The following is a 24,803-nucleotide window of genomic DNA, read 5'->3' as shown; positions in this document are numbered from 1 at the left end:
TGGTAACACATGGGTAACAGGTGGCTGTCGGGTAATTACTAATAGTTAAGTGGCTAACATTAATGTGTGCACAGGCCAGGTTGTTGAAACCTGACCTATGAAACTCCTCCTAAAGTCATGCTTGGTGTACATGAACATTAACTACTTGAGCTGTTAATGAGTTGAGGAGCTGTGTGTCTGTCTGCAGCCCTGCTTGTAACAGAGGTTACCATTGTGTCTATGACCAAATTATGTGGGAGTGGCAACATGGATAACATTTTGTTTCAGTTTATTTACATGTTTTATTTTATTTTTTAATCTCCACAAACTCATGCAAACTGATGCTGTTGCACACCTAACGCTGTGCATCATTGCAGAATATTTCAAAATCTTCTTACCACTGAAAAATAACATTGGCACCAGCTAAGGCGCAGGAAACTTTGAGTACAAGCTAATGAGCAAACATTCATGTGTAATTATAATTTTTGGCATTAGTCACAGTTTTGCAGAAACGTTGCTTCCGCCTTCCTCTGTGCAGTTAAATAATGTGTCTCACAAGACAGGAGGTGCAGCATTGTTTTGTGCTTTCTGCCCTCTGAGGCATGTGCCTCCAGGGTGTGTGTGTGTGTGTGTGTGTGCAGTTTATTGTTTGTGTGTCGAGAATGGGGATATCGTTTTTTCTTTCAGTAAGTTTTTTCCTCTGCAAGTGGAGAAGAAGAAAGTGTTTTAATATGTGGAGATGATACACAAGCATGCATATGTGTTTATATAAATAGGAACAATTTGTTTCATCTGGGATATGAGTCAGTATAGGTCAGTAACTGATTTAGTTACTGTGATAGATCGCAATAATGATAATTAAATAATTATCATTGAATCTAATTTTTTTATAATCACCAAATTAGTATTGTTAAATGATCAGAAAGTTCACTTCCTCACAAAAACTGTTGCCATTGCAGAGAACAGTAAAGAGGGACCACTGAGCAGTATTTAGAACAGCTCATGGTGGATTGTAAATCATGATCAAAGCTGTAGTCCACAAACATGTCTCAGACCCTTTTCACATCTGTACGAAGATTACAGATGTTACTAACAACATAAGTAATGGCTCTGAGCTTTTCAAGTGATACTGAAGCAGCTTTATACAGTTATGTCACCTGTAACAAAATGTAACTGTAACAAATCTGCAATAGCCTTTTATGTGTTTTGGGAAAGATCGCTTGTGGTCATGCTCTTGCTGCTACAATGGTGACCCAGAAGTGCTGGATGAAAAAGCAGTTGACCCAGCAACTGTGTTGCTGATCTAGAGAGACACCATAGCTCTTCTTACTGGGATAAATACTGGCTGAACTCCGTGGTGCTAAACCCCTGACCTGGGGCTTCAGAGCAGTGATTAAACTTGCAGTGTGGTGTTAGCTTGTGGCATTTCTCTGCAGCCTGCTGTTTTACGTGGGCCTTTGATGAAGGCAGGAATGGCTGGTTGTTTATTCCGTGTGACTCTACAGACATTTAGTTCAGTGTTTCGGATCGAAGCGCAAATATTACATCTGTAAAAATTACTCTTGTACTTCAGTAGGAACAATTCCACAACTTTATTTAGTTTCAAGGTGAAAAGTGAAATAGAGTGAACACAGATAGATTTGGACCAAATGCAAACTTGATCAGATAGCTAGCCAAGTTAGCCCTGGCCTTTTTTATCTATTTATCTATTCATCCATCTTCTTCCGTTTATCCGGGGCCGGGTTGCAGGGGCAGCAGCCTAAGCAGGGAAGCCCAGATGTCTTTCTCCCCAGCCACCTCTTCCAGTTGTCCGGGTGGACACCAAGGCATTCCCAGGCCAACCAAGAGATATAATCTCTCCAGCGTGTCCTGGATCTGCTCCGGGGCCCAGAACACCTCATCCAGGAGTAGGGATGGGTATCGTTTAGGTTTTATCCGATACCGGTGCCAAATCGGTACTTTTGAAACGGTGCCGGTGCTCAAACGGTGCTCAAACCGGTGCTCAAACCGGTGCTTAAAGAATGGAGAACACAAAATTGGTCCAAAAACCTCTCATGTTCAGCTGGTTTTTTGTAAAAAGATAAAAATGTTAGCCTTTTCTGCAGCTATGGGGCATATATGGTATCACTCTTGGCTGGAAGCAGTGCTTAAACAATGGAAAAAACACAAACTTTGTCCAAAAACCTCTCATGTTTAACTGTTTTCCACTTTTTCTTTGGTCATTTTAGCCTTTTTGGCCAGGGTGAAGGGAGTATCTGCCATCAAACAAGAAGACAGCCGCATGTAGCTATGATGATGTTTGCTAGTTCACCTTACATGCATTAATGTAATAACGTGGTTAGCCTACTCAACGTAAATTACACACGAACAACATTAAGCTACTCACACAGAGAAGAACGGCTGCTGCTGCCGTCATCATCCGTCATCATTTCTGCTACACTGGCAGGGCTACGGGCCAGGACTCTCCTCTTCGGGGGTTTTGGGGGATATTGCTAACTCTGGGTCAGATAACAGGCAACCCACGCACAGTAGATGTGCTCGGTGTGAGGTCTCACAGCAAGCTATCAAATACGGCGCATTTCTGGGCTTTTAAAAAAACCGCTATGCGTCGCCAGGTGTTTCATTGGATTTGAGGTGTTACCTCCTTTGACAGTATCACAGTATCAGCTTAAAGCACTTGTTGCAGGCTGCTGAGTTTGCATATTTTGCTGTGAAGTACAGCCAGACTTTTGACCGCTTCGCCTTGGGCATTTTTAATCTGTAGCTCTGCTCTAAAAGAACGTACGTACCTGGACCCGCCTACTATCCTCGGAAACGTAAAATGATTGGCTAGAAGTGTATCACAGCTCAGGAAAAAAAAAGCACCGAAATAAAGCACCGAAATGTGCGCTGCTTTTCGGTCTGGTTACTACCGTTTATGTCAGAACCGGTGCCATCATGGCACCGGACACCGGTACCCATCCCTACCCAGGAGTTGACCAGGAGGCATCCTTGTCAGATGCCCGAACCATCTCTGGCTCCTTTCAATGTGGAGGAGCAGTGGCTCTACTCTGAGCCCCTTCTAGTTGGCTCACTTCTCACCCTATCTCTAAGGGAGGGGATTTTTTACTTTGGATAAATACTTAAAATTGTTCTATGAAATGTATTATATTGTATTATATTAGATGCTGGAGTCTATTCCAGTTACCATAGGGCGAGAAGGAACACCATTGGCAGGTCACCAGTCTGATGGCAGACTAACACAGAGAGACAGACAACCATTCACACTCACAATCACACTTATAGGCAATTTAGAATCACTAATGAACCCAACCCCACTAATTGCATGTCTTTGGACTGTGTAAGGAAGCCCGAGTACCTGGAGAGAAAAGACAAATGAAAATATTAATCTCAGTTTATCTTGGAATCGAGAAACAAAACAACACTTGTGAAGTCTGTAGAAGAGAGCTGCTGTATACAACTGCAACCGTAAAGTGACTTTTTATTTGAAAGGAAACTAGCACCCTTGCAAAGATTTACAGTATCAGTAAAAGACTGACTTTTTCCCCCTTAGGAGGCCAGCATGACCTCTGCAGACAGCATGCCAAGCCACATAGTCAGGATTCTTCATTTTACTCTCATTTGTGACAAGATGCAAACTTTATTTTTGTTCAACTTTAAACTAACAAATTGTAAAAGTTAAAAAGTTGTAAATCGCAGATCTGCAGTGGATTTGATTAGATTTACCTCAGCAGTGGATAATCTTGTGGTGACAGTCACTGTGTCAGTTCTCCATTGTGGATGTATGGTCCTTGTATGATATCCATCCATCCATCCGTTTGCTTCCACTTATCCTTTTCAGGGTCGCAGGAGCTGGAACCTATCCCAGCTGTCATAGGGCAAGAGGCGGGGTACACCCTGGACAGGTCGCCAGTCTGTCGCAGGGCTAACACATGGAAACCATTCATGCTCACATTCACACCTATGGGCAAGCCGGAGTACCCGGAGGGAACCCACGCAAACACGGGGAGAACATGCAAACTCCACACAGAAAAACCCCGGCCTGATGATGAAATTGAACTCAGGACCTTCTTGCTATACAAGACATTTTTTTGAAATTCATTTAGCAAATCTACAGTCTAGAATCTTTTACTATTTTCTTTGGAAGTGGCAGAAAATGTAGGAAAACTCTCGACTGTCATCATTGGTGGGTTACTCCACATCTCTTCAATGGGTTAAAGGAAATCAATGAAAGCCTTTTTTTAGCAAACCATGTCGTGCTGACCCCAAACAGAGGAGCTTGCAAGTTTTACTATTATGAAACACTACTCTGCCAAGTGTGGGATGCTCCAAAAAAAATCCACAATTTGCAGACAATTAAGAGACAGGATGCATTTGTACTGTCTTCAGAATAAGTTGTGTTAACTTACTATCCCATTAGTGACTAAGTGAACTTGGTATTGTCCATACCACTGAATTATTTAGGGCACTATAGACAACTGTGACTTTCAATACTTTTAGTGCACTGTAGAAAATGTGTTTTCACATATGCACTGCGTATTCAGCACCCAGCGTTGTATGCAACCAAGCAAATATCCAATACAGTCACATTGCCAGAAGATTCCTGCTAATATTCTGATGCTTTTACAGCTAACAAATGCACATTGTGTGCTTCCTTGTGTGTGCTCTGTCCAGGCACATACTTGGGTGTGTTGCACTTGTGTGTATTAACCTAGATGCCAAAGTCCTGGATTGGATTACTGCTATGTCGGGAGAAAGACAAAGATCAATTCACTTTCACCTTTGTGTGTGTGTGTGGTGTTGTGCTATGCTGTGATTGATCATTGCTGGATTGCTGGCTGACAAATGTTGGTCACATTTCTGTGAATGGATATAAAATATACTTTAACAGGGTCTGCAGTATCTTTGTGCGCAAGCTGAAGAAAAACAAAATGTTTTTATTCCTGTCCCAACTGTTTCTTCAGCAGCATCAAAAAACTAACTCCACCCTCTCTCTTCCTGTTTTTATATCCTTGTTTCCCTTCTCCCTTCCTTTCCTTTACCCTCTCTCTTGTTTCTTTACTTCCTTTGCTCCTCTGCCCCTTCTTCTCCTTTAACCCTTTTGCCCTCTTTTGTCTGTTTGATGTCATTTCCTCATGTCTCCTCCATCCTCCTTTTACCACTTATCTCCTTCATGTCCTTCTTGACTTGTCTACTTCCTACCTTTTCAGTCTGTTTATTTCACATGTTCTATTTTCTCCCCCTTTCTTTTCTTTCCCTTTCTCTCTTCTTCCATCTCCTTTGTATCTCTCAGACTCCACCTTGACTGAACTAATTAACCAGACTCGCATTATGGGTCATGCTTTTCTGAAGAAGTTTCAAAGGAGGACCTTAAATGGGTTAGATTAGTGATTTTTTTGTCTGCTGGCAATTCTCTGCTGTAGACTGGAGGAAAAATACTGTGATGAAAGAGATTTTCTTCAAGTTGCACTTCTGTGGGGATCACTAATCCTGAACATCAGCATTAGGGTGCAGTGCTTTGTCTTTGTCTGAGCTCTACTGGGTGTGATCATGAGGACCACACTTGGATAGCAATGTACTCACTTAAGATCTAAATATTGCTATGCTAAATAACCCCACCCCTAATTGCATGGGGTTAGGGCTGCCACAAACGATCATTTTGATAGTCGACTAGTCACCGATTATTTTTGCGATTAGTCGACTAATCAGATCATCCATTGGACGTAAAACTACAGCTTATTGCACCAGCAGCATCTGCTCATATAACTATCATTAGCTTACAGCTTTAAGTGTTTAAGGTCTGTGCTAACTAAAAATAAAGACAAGATGATAGTTTATTAAATTTTAATGAAATTTGCAGATTGTTTCGGTGAAGTTTAATGAACTCCTTGCTATCTAAAATATAACAGGACACTGGAGTAAATTCTCCAGCATCTCACACTTCTGATAATCAGTTGTCTGCTTGACGTTTATTCAGCTGTGTAAAAACTATAACTTTAATCTCAGACAAACTGATTTACTCAGGAACAAATAAAATACTAAAAAAAAAAAGCCAAACAATAACATTTTAAGTTATCTAAGTGACTCATATATATTAGTGAAACTGAGTAGTGAAAGACGGCGGTGGGTTTGAAAACGATTTGCGGGGAGTCCGGTGTTCTCACGGCGCTAGTGAGCCTAGCCCCCGGCTCGCTAACGAGCCAGTGGGTAACAGATGTCTCCGAAAACGTCGGAGCGCTTTTGAAAATATGTGGTGTCCTGATAAACTGAGCAGATATTTGAGGTTTACACAGCTACATTCTCGCCTGAAAATATGTTAAACGTTTATTTTGTGACCCAGAAAGAATAATAAGAGTAACATTAAAACTAACTAGCTGCCGCCATTGTTGGAAACTGCGCTGGGCCGCGCTATGAATTCTGGGACACAGCTGCTTCTTCTTCTTCTTCGCGGTTTAACGGTAGCTGACATCCTTGTACATGCAATGCTGCCATCTTCTGTTTCAGTCCGTTATTACACTCTTAAATCCTGCCACTTATTCCTGCGTCTTTTGTGATCTTACAAAGCTTCAAATGACGCGTCGACTATTAAATCAGTCGTCGACGATTTTGATAGTCGACGTAATCGTGACTAGTCGACAAATCGTGGCAGCCCTACATGGGGTGGCCTTAAACTGGAGGATGTTTATGCTATTAATATGCATATATTTTAACAATAAAAAAATATACAAACACAAAGAGCCAAGGTAATAAAAATGTATGCCTTCTATTCAAAATTATTTATTTTAACCAACGATATGAATTAAAATAAAGCTTGAAAGGTACAGTGTGTAAAATCTCACAGTTAGATCTCGGTTGATTGCAGTCAACTGGTTTCTTTGTATTAGGGTGCAGTAAATAGTCCTCCTGACTATCTAACTGTCTAACTAATTATATTTTACTCCTGCACAGTTGGCGTGGAGCATCCGTAATTTCATTGTATATGTGCAAGGACAATAAAGGGCTATTGTTCTATTTTATTTCTTATTCTATTTGTTAGAAAAGAAGAAAAGGTGTAAGAAAATAGGTTTTTATGCCTCCCAATTAAAATGCATAATCCCAGCTATGGTGGCTGCTCTAGGACAAACGTGTTTTAGTCAGATCTAAGGAGCTTGGAAAGAAAAGCATCTGGACTTCTTTAAGTTGCGTCTTCAAACAACTGAAAGAAGACCGGACGCGTTTCTTTCCAAGCTCCTTAGACTACGATGACCTTGATGACTGAGAACAGACATAACGTGTTTTAGTCAGCCAAGAGTGATCAAAAACGTTAAATTTAGACTGTACTTCATAAGGCTCATGGCAAGCTGCTTTCCATTTCCTCACAACAGCTGTACCCAGGCAGTCTGTTTCTACAGTTGTTTGTATATATTGCACTTATAAATTATTACATATTACATATTGTTTACAATATATTTTAACATATTTGAATAATATCATTACTTAGTAAATAAATTAGTAATAAAAGACAGACATTTGTCAGTTAAAGATTTTGTGGTATTTGATATTTTTTACCCCAGAGTTACCTAAAAAAATCTGTCATACATTTAATTTAATGTAACATTTAATTTAAATGTAACTCATAAGGCATGCTGCATATATAGTCGCCATTTACATAAAACACTATTAGCGTTAGCATCTTGTCATGTTGGTCCATCTTAGCCACTGTATTTAAGATGGTACGGCAACATGGCTGCTTCCACTAATACATACCTGCTGATATGTATTTCTAATTAATTAATTACATTTATGAGAATTCTTTCAGTTTGTTTGAAGATGTAATTATACACTCGTCAGTGTATATTCACAACATTCTTCTATTTGAGTGTTTTCTTCATTAAACTCTTTATTAAACTTAAACTTATACAGGCACAGAGTACTTACATACAGTAAATTAAACTGAGTGTTTATACATTTCTGAAATGCAGCCCAATAAATACAAGATGTTAAGTAAGATCATAATCAAGGTCTTTTATATATTTTAACCCTAATACAGAGTCTGGTTCAATCTCAATATCCAGAGAGAGGGTATTTTAATATATCTGCAATTTGACTTTGTATTTATAATGTGCACCTTTGTGCACATTTCACTTGTTACCTTTACACATTTTCACTGTCGTATTGCAATGGTAAATGCAAAGGTTGGACTTTGCTTGGTTAAGATCAGTCTTAGGGAATCATCTATATCTTGAATTGGTTCAGTTTCTCTTACTTTGTTATTTTGCTTTAAATTGGCCTCTTACCAACTACTTGGTTGGGTTTAGCTGCTCCTCACAACATTAACCCTCCATGTTGAAAAATAATTCATACCTGCTTCATTTCAAAGTGAAGTCAAGCATCCCTGTGTGATGAATTGAAAGTGTGACCCATTGCCACAATCAATCATGTCACAGCTCTGATCCCAAAGCATATCTTGTGTTTGTTCTATCATTTAAGAAAAGTCAAAAAGTATATGAAGACATTTAAGATTAAAAGCCTTAAACAAATAGTGTTGACTATCATTGTAACTTCATGCTAACAAAAAAGGAAAAGAAAAAAAGCAGTTAGAATGACCGCACTTAGTAAACGGAAAGAATATTTATTTTAAAAAGGAGAACCTTGATACAGCAAATTGATAAGTATAACATGGCTTTATTGCCCTTAAACAGGGTTTGCCTCCTCTATGTTAGTACCAGTAGCAGCTCTTGTGTGGTTATTAAAGCAGGGAAGAAAAAGAGGTCAAGAAACATTTGCTGTAGTGAGCTGGTTTTAGATCCTCCTCTGGCCTTCATCTGTCCGGATATATAATCTGATGGGTGTTTCCACATGTTTAGATGCACTAAGACACACAAGTGTACACTACAAACAGCAGCTTTCCATCAGTGGAGGTTTCAGTTTATATTGTCTCCTGCACTGTTTATTACATTTCGGTTGCAGAACTAAATATCACTGATATACTGTTGACTCGGCGTGTCAGTTGAACACAAATCTATCTACAGGCTCACAAAGAGAGTGCTGAACAACCCTGCAACCCAGATTAGAGAAATTGTGACCTTGGAAATTAAGATGCTAAATGGTATCGCTAAATTTCTGCCCATTCATCCACTTTAACAGATACAGACTATAGGTCTCTAAATTCCAATATACAGATACACAAAATAATAAATATTGTGTTACCTTGTATGCTGTATCCAGGAAGGCTTGATTTAAAACTAAAATTCAATGGGAAATCTTAACAGGCACTAAACGCTAACTATGGATTATTACAGTCTGTGAAAACCCCTGATCCTGATTAGGGATTTTGGCTTGGGTTTGAAGCCCACAGATTTCTAACTATCTGCACTGGAATTTGGATTCATGAACTTTAAATGCCAGTTTTGTATTCACCAGGATTTTCAATTGGGTTTGCAGAGTATTTGTACATCGGCATGCACATTTTCAGTTTGTCGTACTAAAGTTTTTGTGTCTTACAAGCAGAGATGGGCAGTAACGCGTTACTTGTAACGCGTTACTGTAATCTGATTACTTTTTTCAAGTAACGAGTAAAGTAAGGGATTACTATTGCAAAATCGGTAATTAGATTACCGTTACTTTCCCGTAGGAACGCTGCGTTACTGCGTTACTAAAACCATGATTTTTTTTGCGAGAATGTCTCATGACAGTGACGTAAGCAAGTGCGACGTTGGTGACAGCAGCTGTGTGCAGATCAACAATGGATAATATATCGAGTGCGGGAGAGAGTATGAGCGTGCAGCGTTTAAAGCGTGGAAGTACTGACCTTACTTTGAGTTTGATTCCATAAAAAGTGACAAAAACATTAGCGTCCATCGTGCGTGGGAAGAAAACTTCTTTTTACAGCGAAAAAAAACCCTAAACTTCCAAGCAAGCACCGAGTAGCTACGACGTGATGGGAAACTCACAGAGACACTCGCGCGGATTCTTCAACTGACCGCAGCACACCTGCACCAGGGTAACCCTCCGCCTACCCTGCTCCTGCTTTACAGGTGAAAATAGAGCAAAAGGACCGCTGAGTCTTTGACTTTATTTATTTTCTGCTGTGTTTTACTTGCATCTGTTTGAAAGAGTGAGTGAAAACACAAAAAATATTTTATTTTATGTGCTGGAATGTGTAGAAAATAGGTTTAAATGTTAAACTAATTTATTCAAGTCAGAGAATGTTGCATATAATTAAATGTTTTGCTTGATGCATAAAGTTAAAAGATTAAAACTGATAAAACAAGTTTTAAAAAGAGACTTTTCCATTTGATTACATTTTGTATGATGGATTATGTAGAAAAAGTAGAATTGGGCTGAAAGATCTATCACTTTATCACCTCTTCAGGTTGTAAATCGTGTTTTTAAAAAGTAACTAAGTAACTAAGTAATTAATTACTTTTGAAAATAAGTAATCAGTAAAGTAACGGGATTACTTTTTTGGGGGAGTAATCAGTAATTAGTTACTGATTACTTTTTTCAAGTAACTTGACCATCACTGCTTACAAGACATTGAAATAAAAACTTTGCCCACTAGGGAGTGACACCATTTCTTTAGCTGGACTGGACAGAGGGAGGTCCATAGCAACATGTTAAAACTTAAACCTTCAATCGTTTATAAAATTTGAAAACTTATCATTTAAGTTTGTTCATCATGTGTCACGCTAAAACGACAACGCACTAGAGATGACCAAAAATATTTGTCACGATATACATTTGAAAATTTGCGATAACGATATAACTGACGATATAATTGACACTAGACAAAATACTTTACAACTCCACAACTTTATTAGTGCAAAAAACCCCATCAATGTATTTTCACTTAAACAAGCAGCTGTTTTTTTATGCGCATTAAAGTTATATAAAATTTAACAGTGCAAATGCAAATTCCTTGCTGACAGTTTAACCAGAAGGCATTTCCAGTGGAAATTGGCCGACATATCCTCAGCATAACCATGTATAATATCCACAAAACCTAAAAAGAGGTTATACACACACAATACGGTAATATTATGTTGAAGCACAGTACGTATCACTCAGCAAGGCTCCTGCCTACGGTACCCGTAATACTCCGACAATCCATCAAGGAGTGGGTTTGTAGCTTAGCAAAGTTGTACTGAAACATTTGACAGATTTTCGAGCGCCGTGTACATAAAATCGTTTCGAGGTCAGTAAACACAACCAGAATTCATACATAAGGCACACGGGATTATAAGGGGCACTGTCGATTTTCAGAAAAATCAAAGGATTGTGTTTAAGTAATAACGACGGCCCGCTAGCATGTGCTACCAAAAATAGTGCTTTGTTGTGTATCTGATGGATGAAAGCTAACCCAGTTCCACACCACTGAAGTTGCAGCATTTTTACAAACCAATTCTGGTTCATCCGTTTCATTCAACGATCCGCTTTCGCCCTTCTCATTCTGCGTCGCCGCCATGCTTTTTCCGCCATGTGCATATGAAAACAAAGGCCATGTGCATGCACGTTTTACACATATTCTATCGCGATACTTCATTTTCTTATCGTTGCCCAACATTATACCGGTATTACCGTGAACAGTATGATATGGCCCAGCCCTACAACGCACTCAGAACATTTTCAGCTGTTTTCCCCGACGTTTCCTGTTAAGCCCCTGTCTAGTGAAACTTGACACTTCCTCGAGATGTTACACATTAAAACAATTTAAAACAGCTGCAGAGCTTTGACTATTGCTGAAGTCAAGATCATCCTTGTAGTATGCCATATTTCTTGTGTTTGTTTGTTTTTTCTCCTTTCATCTTGTCCCCACAAACTGACCACACATTTGTCTTAATGTCTTGCATCTTGGAGGGAAGGACATGTTTTGGGTTTCTAAAGGGGAACTACTTTTTGCTTAGTGCGGTTTAACTCTTCTTTATAAATGGGAGATGGTGCATTGCAGAGGCACACACACACACGGGTGCTTACACACATATTTGCAGACAGAAAGAAGGAGGTTCTATGATCCCTCAATGGGCTTTCTTGTGGCATTATCCTTTATCTGCCCCTCCAGTACCCCCAGTTTTATAGTCATCTAAACCTTTGATGTGAAGCTCTTTATGATAGCACAGTTCACTTTAGTGCTGTGAGCTAGTCAGGTATTAACCTTTCCTATGAGAGTTACAGAACTGCAGCATAGAGTATTAAATACTTGTTCATATGTGATATAATTGGTTACAAATCTAGGAAAATGCAGAAAGTTAAAGTCAAGGTCAAGGTCTCAGTTCTTCCCATATCTTATCTGCGTACCTGCTGTCAAAGAGTGGCTCTTGTGTATTACTACATTTTAGTAACTTGTTTGTAGCAACTTTATATATTCACTGCTTCACTGAGTAAATGGGTTAAATGCAGAGATGAATTTCCCCACGGGGATCCAAAAAGTATACATTATTACATTATTACATTATTAATATTATTATATACACAGACTGTGAGTGGCATAAAAATGCATATATCCCAGTGAAGTCAACCAACTGAACTTTGAACCCTCGAAGTTTCATGGTGAGGTCCTAGGTCAATGTCTTTTTCACTCTTACCAAGCAATGGGGCTGTAGTGCACAAACAAGTTCAACCAGCGGTTTTAATACTAAACTACTCTATAGTACTTTTCCCCTCACACACACTGACACTGCTCCTTTGTCTATAGCAGCTGTATTGCTTTCAAACCTGTATTCTGTGTTTTACTGCTTGCCATTTTTCTAATATGGTTTTATCTTTCTTTGTAAAATTAGCAACTCTGCTTCCAGCAATCCTATCCATAATTGTGATTGATCATATTCATGTAAGCCTGCAGGGGAAACCCTCGGCTATTTTAGTGAAATGATAAAAAGCTTTGTGTGACTGCTTATCCTGATTGCTGATTGCAATCAGGATAGGGTAGGTAGGCGATAACAGATATCAGATACCCCAGGTTAGGGCTGGGCCATATCATACCGTTCACGTTAATACTGGTATAATGTTGGGCAACGATAAGAAAATGAAGTATCGCGATAAAATATGGGTAAAACGCACATGCGTAGTGCCTTTGCTTTCATACGTACATGGCGGAAAAAGCATGGCGGCAATGGAGAATGAGAAGGGTGAAAGTGGATCGTTGAATGAAACAGATGAACCAGGATTGGTTTGTAAAAATGCTGCAACTTCAGTGGTGTGGAACTGGGTTAGCTTTCGTCCGTCAGATACACAACAAAGCACTATTTTTGGTAGCACATGCTAGCGGGCCGTCGTTATTACCGTGTTTTTTGGAAAATACGGCACACTTAAAATCAATCCTTTGATTTTTCTGAAAATCGACAGTGCCCCTATAATCCCGTGTGCCTTATGTATGAATTCTGGTTGTGTTTACTGACCTCGAAATGATTTTATGTTCACGGCGCTCGAAAATCTGTCAAATGTTTCAGTACGACTTTGCTAAGCTACAAACCCACTCCTTGATGGATTGTCGGAGCATTACGGCTACCGTAGGCAGGAGCCTCGCGGAGTGATACGTACTGTGCTTCAACATAATATTACCGTATTGTATTTAGGTTTTGTGGATATTATACGTGGTTATGCTGAGGATATGTCGGCCAATTTCCACTGGAAATGCCTTTGGTTAAACTGTCAGCAAGGAATTTGCATTTGCACTGTTCATTTTTATATAACTTTAATGCACTTAAAAAACAGCTGCTTGTTTAAGTGAAAATACATTGATGGGGGGTTTTTTGTGGAGTTGTAAAGTATTTTGTCTAGTGTCAATTATATCGTCAGTTATATTGTTATCGCAAATTTTCAAATGTATATCGTGACAAATATTTTTGGTTATATCACCCTGCTCTACCCCGGGTATGATAAACTGGATTCAAAGGCCCCAAAAGAATGTCCAGCTTTATTGATCATACTCAGTGCGTTCTCATTAGCAGTCCTGAGGCAAGTAATTAGTCATTAAGAAGCCAAAGATAGACTTCAGTGCAGTTGGTTAGCAGAAAGAGTTGAGCTTAAGCAAATCCAAAGAAATGGATTTCTCTTGCTGTTATAACTTCTGTTATGTGAAGATTTTCATTGAACCCACTGCAGAATGTAAAAGTTTATGAAATGCATCTTTCATAGCTTGAAGGATTTGTGTACTTGCACAGGATGTTTTGGGCCAAATGCAGTCAGTGAGTTAGTTAGAACACCTGAAGCAAATAAATAAATAAATGAAGCAAATAAAAATGTTGAGATACTATATCTAAATAGTAATTCACCCAAAGTATCCTTATAGCCAATCCCGGCAATAACTCTCCACTTAGGAAAGAAAGGATAAAGAATTTCTCTGTACCTAAGATGTTTTATATAAATGTAAGTCTATGCAGATATCTGCCTTCTTGCCTTTCAGTGCTTTATTCTGCCAAAGCTACAAAAGACTCCACAAGCTGAGCTGTTTTTTCTTTCTTCTTTATTTTGTTGCTTTGTTTGTTCTCTTGTTGGTGCAGTTGCTTTTTAAGGATTTATATCAGCACCACTTTAACAGTGAAGATTGCTGAATTTTTTTTTGTTTTTATTTTAACCTCCTAGGACCTGGCGCCCACATATGTGGACATCACGTTTTGGGTTATTTAGACCAAAATACTCAATTGTGCTCTACAGGGGCGCTTACGAGGACATTATACTGCTACTGTTCTATCGAAATTTTAAATAAATATCCTTATATGTGGCTCTCATTTTTCTTAGAAACAAAAATCAGGTAAAAAAACCAAAACAAAACTGGTAATTCTTTGTTTTTACATTCACCGGGTCCCAATCAGCCCAAATATCAAAGAGAAATTAAAAATGCATGCCGTGGAAGAGCTCGGGTCTTAGGAGGTTAAAGTTAAACCCAGATTGCTGGTGTTCTCTGTTAGATGGGTAAAGATCAGAATGATTCTTTTTCTTTCAGTATCTTTTTTCTGCATAAAGTCCTATGACAAAACTGTGAAGTTGCATTTTTATTATCTTATCTGGAATTCTGATCCTTATACATGTCATTATGTGTGTGTATATTGTGTTGTGGCTGGTATTATTTTCGGCTCATTTGGATGCAGCACCACTTTCTGTCTTGGTCTCCCTTTGAATTTGTTGTAGATGCCACTTGGCAGAGGCAGTACTGGATAATTTGCAATGCAGATGTTGTGTATTTTCTCGCATAAACACAGACACACAGTGCCTGCTGCTGAGTCACATGGCACAGTCCACCATACACACTGTTGCCCTGAAGCTTTCTACCATTTACTGAGCTCCAGTGATGACCCATCACAGCTTCAAAAGTCAGGGAAAGAAAGAAGGCACTTTTAAAAGATATGTGAGAAACAATAAAGCCAATGTTAGAGAAGAAATGAGGCCACACTAAATGCTCAGTATTTCTGGCATATGCCTCTGCTCACTGACAGTCAGCTCAGTTGTTACGCAGTCCTCTGGTACATCCGGTCTTTTATTTTTGGTACTTTTTTTAATAACCTCCTCTATGGGCTCAAGCTGGTCCTGTTTGACAGGCATTCACCTGTCATGTCAAGGATTTGAATGCATGCTGTGCTTGTCCTAATTGTACCAGGGTTCAAGTGATATTCATTGTTTTTAAGCTAATGCTGAATACTCTTAAAAGGTTGATCAAGCAGGAGACCATGGGCTAGTTCTAACATGCTGGGTGATGTTAGCAAGATCTTGAGAATGTTCACCATGTGGCCATAACATGTTAGTGTGCTAACTTTGTTAATTAGCACTTCACATGATGCTCATGGGAATGCTGTCAGTTTTGCAAGTATTATGTCATCAACCAGAGGGGTTAGTTGATGCTCCCCGGGCGCCTGCTTAGTGGGCTGCCCACTGCTTCACTGAGTGAATGGGTCAAATGCAGAGAAAAACAAGTAATTTCCCCATGGGGATCAATAAAGTATCCATTATTATTATTATTATTATTATTATTATTATTATTATTATTATTATTAGATCAGCGGTCCCCAACTCCCGGGCCTCGGACCGGTACCGGTCCGTGAGTCATTTGGTACCAGGCCGCGACAGTTGAGGCTCAGGTGTGAAATGTGTGGTTTTCAGGGTTTTTATCGGTTTTCAGCGTTATTTTGTTATCGTTTTTATCGTTAATTTGGTTTTCCTGGGTCTTTTCACGTGTGTTATCAGTAAATCTTCTTTTTTCGGTACCGGTACTAGTTTTATTTTTTTGTATTTATCCGCGACACCTTAAAAGCCGGTCCCTGAAAATATTGTCGGGCATAAACCGGTCCGTGGCGCAAAAAAGGTTGGGGACCGTTGGGTTAGATAATGTCCTCAGGTCAGAAGAGTGACCGCAGCACCATAGAGTAAAACTCTACGGTGCTGTTGTAGCTGTAAAAGCAGAGGTAATAATGAGAGTTCTTCTGGTGAACTGAACTAACATTTTTATATCATTTAATTTGTGCACTGTTCATGAATACAGTACCTTCATAGGCACAAATTGTACAATTTCATTGTTCCACTGTGACATCACCCATTGTGCTGTTGGACTCCTAATTTTGAAGCTTTAACATTAGTTTTTGGTGTTACCATGTTGGTTACTTGAAGCCAGTATTTAGGATAAAAGCGATAACTTTAAGTTATCAGCTAATGCCAGTTAGCTTGGTTAGCAGGTTGCAATCATAAACTCGGTCCAATGCCAAAAAAAGTCACACTGATTCATTATAGGAGAACCATTAATGTTGCTAACTGTCACAGCATTTCACTCAGAACATTTTATCCTGACTTTTCGATGTTGCAAATATGTAAAGTCTAGGAGATCGCCAGAGAAAACTCAAACCTTTAAAAATGCCTGTCACTATTGCAAATTAAGAACTCAGATGCAAGATGTTGAGATGTTTTGCCAAACATTCATTAAACTCTTAAGAAATGTTAACTTAAGAAAATGTATTATTAAATTTCAGTTTTATTTATGTAACACTAAATCACAACAGCAACTGTCTCAATGTGCTTTATATTGTAAGGTAAAAACCCTATAATAATACAAATAAAACAGAGAAAAACCCAACAATCATATGACCACCTATGAGCAGGCACTTTGGTTACAGTGGGAAGGAAAAACTCCCTTTCAACAGAACGAAATCTCCAACAGAACTACGCTCAGGGAGCGGCGTCCGCGACTAGTTGGGCGTGAGTGTAGTGCTTTAATGGAGTGATGCAGTAATATGAGGTTTTTAAGATAAGATAGGACCTGATTATTCAAAACCCTATATGTGTACACGTAGTGTACACGTAGTGTACACGTCCTGATAAAAAACAACTCCAAGATTCCTCACAGTGTTACCGGAGGCCCAGGTAATTCCATCCAGAGTAAAAGTTATTATGATAATGGCAGAATATTCCTCTCAAATCGTCTGGTGGTTCAGTTGTATTATAAACGCCTGGCTTAGTACCTAATGAGTAATTACTTAACCACTGAGGAAGTGGCCATTGTTTTATGGAGGCCCAAAACATGGAGAGGATCCAAAATCCTTACCATTACCCTAAGGTGACCCTACACCTGCTGAATAAAGAATGACCTCATTGTTTCTTTACACTGTGCATACATTGTTCAGTTATATCACGCAACTATTTTGCTTTGGCAGTAAAGTATTGTTTATGGAGTCATGAAGCATCATTCAGAGAGTTAAGTCACGCTACACGTCGTCAGTCATTAAAAAGTGTTTATGCAAGTCAGGCAGGTAAAAGTTGCAGATCACCAACTAAATACATTTCATCTAAGTTGTCCTTAATTAGCAATATTGCTAGCTAAATGCTATGTTTACATTATTTATCCATTTATCTCTCTGTACAGTACATTAGATCTGTCCCTATGTGTCTGTCTATAAAGCAGGTTTGAATCGACAGCAATAAAACCTTATTTGGATATTGTTTAGATACCAGGTCAGATTAACTGGGGGAGTTAAAGACAGTTTCCAAATATAACTAACAACAACTAAGTAAGTGTTAGTTTAATCTGCAGGAGCAGTTATAGAAAATATTCTGAACCTTTGCATCACCAACCTAAAAATATGTGGGGAACAATATAATGATATAATAATAAATACTGTTTTGTTAAACGTCATCTTTTACCACCGAACAGACTGAAAACCAGTTAGCTTATCACTGAGCTGTGAGAAGTTATTTTGGTGTGTACTGGAAAGACTGGGACACACCCAGTGACAGATTACCATTCAGAGGTGTCATTCTCTTAAACCTCCACATCTATTTATAACAGATAGCTGCAATACCTCAGAGAGGTGAGAAAGAGAGGGAGAGAGAGAGAGTCATATGACCTACTGCTCATTCCACAGATAGTGACGGGCAGCACGCTCACTCTGTGCTTCCATCTGTAATTTCACCAGAGCTGCAGCGTGTTCAGAGGATGTGTTGCAACACTGTCAGTGTACTCTGAACAGATTTCTGGGATTTTGTCTGTAATTATTATCAGCAAAGGACGTAACAGTATATCGCATTTGGGCTGACAGCTGGAGGACAATGCCAGAGGAGAAAGGTAATAATGACCTTTAATATCCTTAAATGAGCCGTTTGTGATGCGTTCACCTGCCGGTACCAGAATTGATTGTATTTAATAATCACTTACCTTTTACAACCACTGGAATGCGGACTCATCACTCACATACTAAATACTATCGGGGTTTTTTTACTTTAATAACAGAAACTCAGACATTAGAACATAATTTTTAAGTTAGTTCTCGATACAGGGTGTTTGTGTAGGAATATATGTGCTTCTATTAAAATGAACTTTGAATACAACCAAGCCGCCCTCGTGTTATGCAATCCTGGTCTGGAGCTTAGGGCACTTTCTCTTTGAATGTGAATGTGAACGACAACAAGCCTGTGGCAGCAAGCTGAATGCTTATACTGCAGGTTGATATGCAGCCTGCCTGCAACATCCCTGGCAACAACACTGTTGTTTTGGTCCATTTCCCGCATCTCAAGCTCTGGGACATTAGCCATTTGGGCTGCTTACAAAGGTCTGAGGGCAGGTTGCTAAGAAGAAATCCCTATAATAATTCCAATACGTATTTACAGTGTTTTTGGTATTATACCAAATTATAGAGTTGTCATCTTTTGTGTTGTTTTATGTTTTATTGTGTAAATCATCTACTAATATTCCCATGTCTCTATGATGACTTATAGTTTGCAGTGAGAGTTCAAAACAAGCTTATCTGCAAGTAGTATGATAAATTACACATGTTTATATTAATAGTAGATTTGAATATATAAAGTTTAAAATTTAGCAGTAAAGAAAAAGGAGCTAAAGAAGCTTCTTATTCATTGTTGAGTTCAATGAAAGAAAGTGAGCTTACATTGTGTGCCTTTTCTTGGTCATTTTAAATGTATAGCATGCATACATACATGCAAGTGACAGCTTCACTCTCATTCGTGTGCACCTCAGTTAGCTCAAAGCTGAGTCAATGCCCATTTTTGCAGTGTTAAAGGTTTTTTCACCAAAAAAGATGCCGCTAGTATCTCTTAAGAAAAGCTAGTACCTACAGGGTAAAAAGACATGTACACTTCCTCACCTGCCCATGGTGAGGAAGTGTACCATGACCTTAGCTATATCACATTTACAGTTTTATCTGCTGTTATCAAAAAACATAAACATTACACAGTCACTGGTTAAATGGATCTAAATCAAAAGAATGAGAATAGTGAGCCAAGTGGCTATTTCAGACGCAGGTAAAACAGAGCAATTCAGCTGATTTTACTACAACCTAATATATCAGACAAACTTGAAGATATCATTATGGATATTGAGATGGGAGCTCCAGGATTTTATATAAAATTGGTTAAATTCAAGTAATAAGTGCTGCATATTTATCTTTTAATAACAAGCATCGGAAACATGTCACATTTTGAGAAGTTTTATTTACAAAAAAACAAAAACAGAACTCGTTATAAGCGTGGCCAGCTCTGAAACAGCATCAAGATTTTGGCTCCCTGTAACTGGCTTGTTGAGTTTAAGCCAATTTAAACCTGATACTGTATGTTATTATGTAAGGTAATATGACATGACTAGAATATTTTGTTTGTTCGTGTTTTTGATTAATTTTGACTGACTTGTAGCTATACCTATCACATAAATGTCATGAAGTTAAAATATGATGCAAAAACATAAAATACTACTACAGTATCTCAGTACAACAAAGCTTAAGTACTGGAGTAAATATAGTTTTCATTACTGACCTCCACCCAATTGGCTGTAAAGAGAAGCCTTACTGCCATTCCTCATAAACACCCTGTAAATGTCTCCTGCTCTCCACTGCCTTCTTTTCCAAATTCAGCTAAAGCGTGTTGCTTTGTTAACACAGAGGCACTACTTTTTTGTATAGAGCTGCATTGCCATCACAATGTGACAAAGCTTGTTAAGTTTGATGGTGAGGGTACACACACACACACACACACACACACACACACACACACACACACACACACACACACACACACACACACTTCCATTTCTACATTGATGCATATATGTAGAAGACATGTACACAAGAATGCACTACAGATATGAGAGGTAAACACTGAGTCAGTAGGAACAGACATACACTCCACTCTAGGCTGTGTCTCAGTCCCCACCAAGGACAGTGTATCCTGGATGTGTGATGTAATGGTTGGCTTGCTCTCAGCAGTCACAACGACGCCTGTCACTATTCCAGACTTGCCAGTAAACAAACCATCTGTGTGCTGGTCGCTTTACTAGCACTACTATGACATTTCATAATAAGAAATAAAACCAGAAATTACAAAGGTCAAATAAAGCTGGTGTTATTCTTTTCTGTTCTGTCACAATCTGCCCTGACCCTAGCGCCTCACATGTTAGTAACCAGTATGTGCAAATCACTCTAAACCTCACTGGTTCCTGTTGAAAATATAAATCTGTTAAATGTGTCAAAATGTGCATTTTTTAAAAAGGCTTACTACTTTTATATAACAAGTGGAAAATAGCACATTTATTGAAGACTGTTTTCAGCTGTGTATAAATATAAATGTAGTCAGCTAGTATGGTGTATGTGGGATGTGACTCACTCCAACAATGGAGCTCTATCACATGGGCCTTAGATAAACATAAGTGCAAAGTTTAAGTCATTGGTAAAAATATAAATCTGCATTTCTTATTAAAAGTCAGTGTTTTTTCTTTTATTCGGTCTGTTGATGCCAACTAAATACTGATCAGTAGTATTACTTGTAGCACTATTACTGTTTCCTAGTACTTAGGAAACAGTATTAGCATTCACTCTGTATGTTTTTTTTCTACTTGAAAAAAAAATTGCTTAAATCTACTTTTAGTTTGGATTTGGTCTCCACCAAGTCCCCGAGAAAAGATCTGATTCTTTAGCTAAAAATTAGTCTTCTATGTTTAAGTAAGTGTGCCATAAAAGCACAGACTAAAACAGTGATCAGTCTCACTTCACTTTAAACATACAGTTTGTGTGTCTCAGTGACCCTTGAAATTAAAGTTATAGCTCTCTCCTTTGAATGGTGGTCTAAAAGTAGCTTTTCAGATTCGATCCATAATGGCTGCTGAGTTGTCAGACTGTTTCTTGATTGGTTCTAGAAGGTTTTTGATTTTACTCATTGTTCTTTAAAAAAAAAATCCTGTCCTGTTTGGCACCTTCTGCAAGGGGGTGTTAATAAAACGATAGAGTCGGTGTACTTTATGTTCTTTCATTCTCAATAGACCCCGTCTGGTCAGTGTTATCAAAGAAATATTAAGTATTGGTTTTAAATTGTTGATTCACTCAACACATGGTCAACTATGGCAATTAGTGCTTTTAAATTCCGTTACAATGAAATTGTATAGTAACAGGCGAATCATGTGTGATTGAGATCAGTGTGCACACTCAGTGACTATGTTTACATTCGTGCAGTTCAATGTAGAGTTGTCCTGTGGATTGTGATAACAGGTTTGAGCCCAACTACTGCTCCCCTCTCAAACACATCTTCAAGCTGTGACCATAATGTATCCTTCCTTTATCCTAAGTCTTTCATCCTGTCCAGAGTTTCCTTCCAGAGTTAACATATGAGTATACTGTGTACACCTATATGGTTATGTGCTGAGCAGTTTAGTGACTGCTGAAGTGATCAAAAAGCTCTCCAGTGGCTGGACCATTAGGATGGATGAGATTCTCGAGTTCCTCAAGGCTCTGGATGTTGACGCACTGTCTTGATTGCCTCTACAGAATTGAATGGGAATCGAAGACAGTGTCTCTGGATTAGAAGACCAGCAGGTTGTCTGCCAATCAAGGATCCCTTCTGTTATCAATAATGACATATTTTCTAAAATTTTCTAAAAATATAATAAAATACCATCAAAAAAGAGGCAGTAGATTATTCACTGACTCTGTGAGATATTCCTCTTTAAGAACTTTTTTATTCAACTTCAATAGCCTTCAGGTTCATACTGAAGACATGTGAGGGCAAGAAAACTGACCTCAGCTGTTTAAGGTCAAAGTCATGAAATGGGAGATGGAACCTTTGGACAAGCTGGAGGTACGCTATAAAGCTTACATATAGTTTACACACAGTGTGCTCGTTACCTTGCACTGTTTTATAATGAGGCAAATTCATGGACATATTACAGTGCAGCCTCCTGCAGTAACACATGGGATCATATCGGTGGGTTGTCATCCACGTGGAATAAGCCAGCTGTCACAGGAAGGGCAAAGAATCATATGCTCTCACACAAAGGCCACATTCAGACGAAAGCATAGTAGTTGCCTATTCTTGCTCTGCTTTGTGCCATTATGGTGGTTTATGACTGCTTAAATAATGTCCTGGTGGTTATTCTGGTTACTTGAATAATACATAGCATTATGAAAACTGGTAGTCAGCACTTGTACTTTTCTGTTTGCCTTAACTAAGCCAGCAAAAGTATTCTGGTGTCATCTGCCAGAGAGGTTGAAGGTCTGCTTTTTGTAGTGTTTGACCTCATGGTCAGAGATCCACTGCCGCATGGGTCAGGTTGCAGGCACCATTGCAAAGGTGGATGTGACGGCTTAAAGCAGGGAAAATCCTAAATCATAATGTCTGACTAAATTCAAAAAAACTGCATGTTCCTCTTTTTACCACTGGGGTTGTATTCAGTGAACTTTGCCAATGACGCTTGCCTTGCGTCTTTTTCTTGGCTTCTAACAAGGGTGAGATAATGGAGGGAGTGTTCTGTTAGGGTGAAGGACAGGAAACTCTTTAGCAATGAAGTAATGGCAATTTCAAAGTAAAGCAAGGTGTCAGCAGCCCGTAGAAAATCTCACATGTTGTTGATCATATTATTTAGGCATGTAACTTTAAGAGGATGTGAATACACCCAATAAAAGTATTTGAATTCCAGAATTTAGTTTATTATGTTTCCTAAACATTCCGGGCTATTCTGGATTTTCTGAGCACTTACCACTTTGGTCAGAAATTTGACACTTAGACCTCTGGTGCAGAGACTATTCTGACATAGTCAATGTTTTATTCAAATACTAAAAGAAATAATCTGGTAACAATCACTAGTGTTCTTAAACCTCTGTTGTCATGCAAAGTTGATTTTGTATTACTTCAGAAATGTTCCACGTTCATTAAAGAAACGTAGTTTATTGACACCGTGATATTCCACCTAAAAAAACACTGTCAATCTGTGAACACCTGGGTAGCTACGTAGATTTTCTAGAAGATGCGTTGCAGCATCCTAAGTACATTTTAGCATGTTCTAACAATTTAAAGTAATTGTCATGGCTGTGTGGCAGGCAGGCAAGCAGGAGTGGTGGACCCAAAATGCAGAACTCAGACACGGAAGTGAAACTTAAAGCACAGCTTTATTGCTGGAAAAAACCTCGTACTAACTAAACTCACCAAAAGACAAACAAAAGTCTGAACAGAGGAACCGAGGACTGAAACACTGGAAAAGAAATACTAAATTGGAGCAGGAGACGAAACGCAGGAGCAGGAGACGAAACACAGCTAGTTGAGGGTACGATGCGACAGGGAACACAGGAAAACACAGGGCTTATATACACAGGGAGTAATCAGGGAATGGAAAACAGGAGGGAGACACAGCTGGGAGGGTTTGGGCTAACGAGACATGGGGAGCAAAGCTAGACCCGCTGAGATGAGGCACAACCTTTCACAATAAAACGGGAAACAAGAAACAGACACAGACTTGACACTGAACTGAACTTATACTAAACGAGAGACACAACCTAAGAACTAATCCCTCACAAAGAATAACTGACACATAGAATAATACTAATAAACAAAGCATGACAAAAGGATCAGAATACAAACCATAATACAAAGGAATATAAGAACTGAAAATGCTGGGTCAAAATGACCCAGGACCGTGACAGTAATAGTTGAAAGAATTTTCATTGATCCTTTCATGCTTTTTACAAAGATTTTACAAAGATTTTCAAATGTGTGAAGAAGAAAATGAAAAGTCCCCAAGGTCAGCAGCTCAGCAACCTCAAAGTACTACTGCTGTGGTTCTGTGAACATAATGATCTCCTGCCCACCCCTGCTGCCTCTGCAGATGGTTCACACAAGGAATGCTGCAGAGCATCATGGGATCCCTGTGAGTGTGAGGGAGCACTATTTTTAGGAGCTGGACCATGGCTTCTTGAAAAGGCATTAGAGATAAGGCGCTTATATGTGGCAGCAATGGCCTCTGCGTATTATACACACATATTAAATATATCTATATCTATTTATATATATAGTGTATGTATATATATATATATATATATATATATATATATATATATATATATATATATATATATATATATTAGGGGTGCAACGAT

General features: G+C 38.8%; 1 protein-coding gene across 18 annotated transcripts in view; it reads left to right on the top strand.

Annotated features, from left to right (window-relative positions):
- ablim2 (actin binding LIM protein family, member 2) overlaps positions 1 to 24,803 on the top strand; it is a 105,430-nt gene that overhangs the window by 10,534 nt on the left and 70,093 nt on the right. Inside the window, exon 1 of one of the 18 annotated variants that reach the window (XM_085400706.1) lies at positions 18,290 to 18,502. The exons of the other annotated variants lie outside the window; for them this stretch is intronic. Coding sequence (XP_085256832.1) covers positions 18,487 to 18,502 — 16 coding nt within the window. The 5' untranslated portion in view covers positions 18,290 to 18,486. Of the gene's footprint in view, positions 1 to 18,289; positions 18,503 to 24,803 lie in introns of those variants that run through there. 18 annotated transcript variants of the gene reach the window in all.

Source organism: Rhamphochromis longiceps, linkage group LG3 (assembly GCF_057381845.1).
Source record: "Rhamphochromis longiceps isolate RC_006_pf linkage group LG3, R_longiceps_female_GT1.1, whole genome shotgun sequence".
Taxonomy (NCBI): Eukaryota; Metazoa; Chordata; class Actinopteri; order Cichliformes; family Cichlidae; genus Rhamphochromis; species Rhamphochromis longiceps.
The sequence above is the reverse complement of the archived record's forward strand: the minus strand, read 5'-3'. Positions and strand labels throughout refer to the sequence as shown.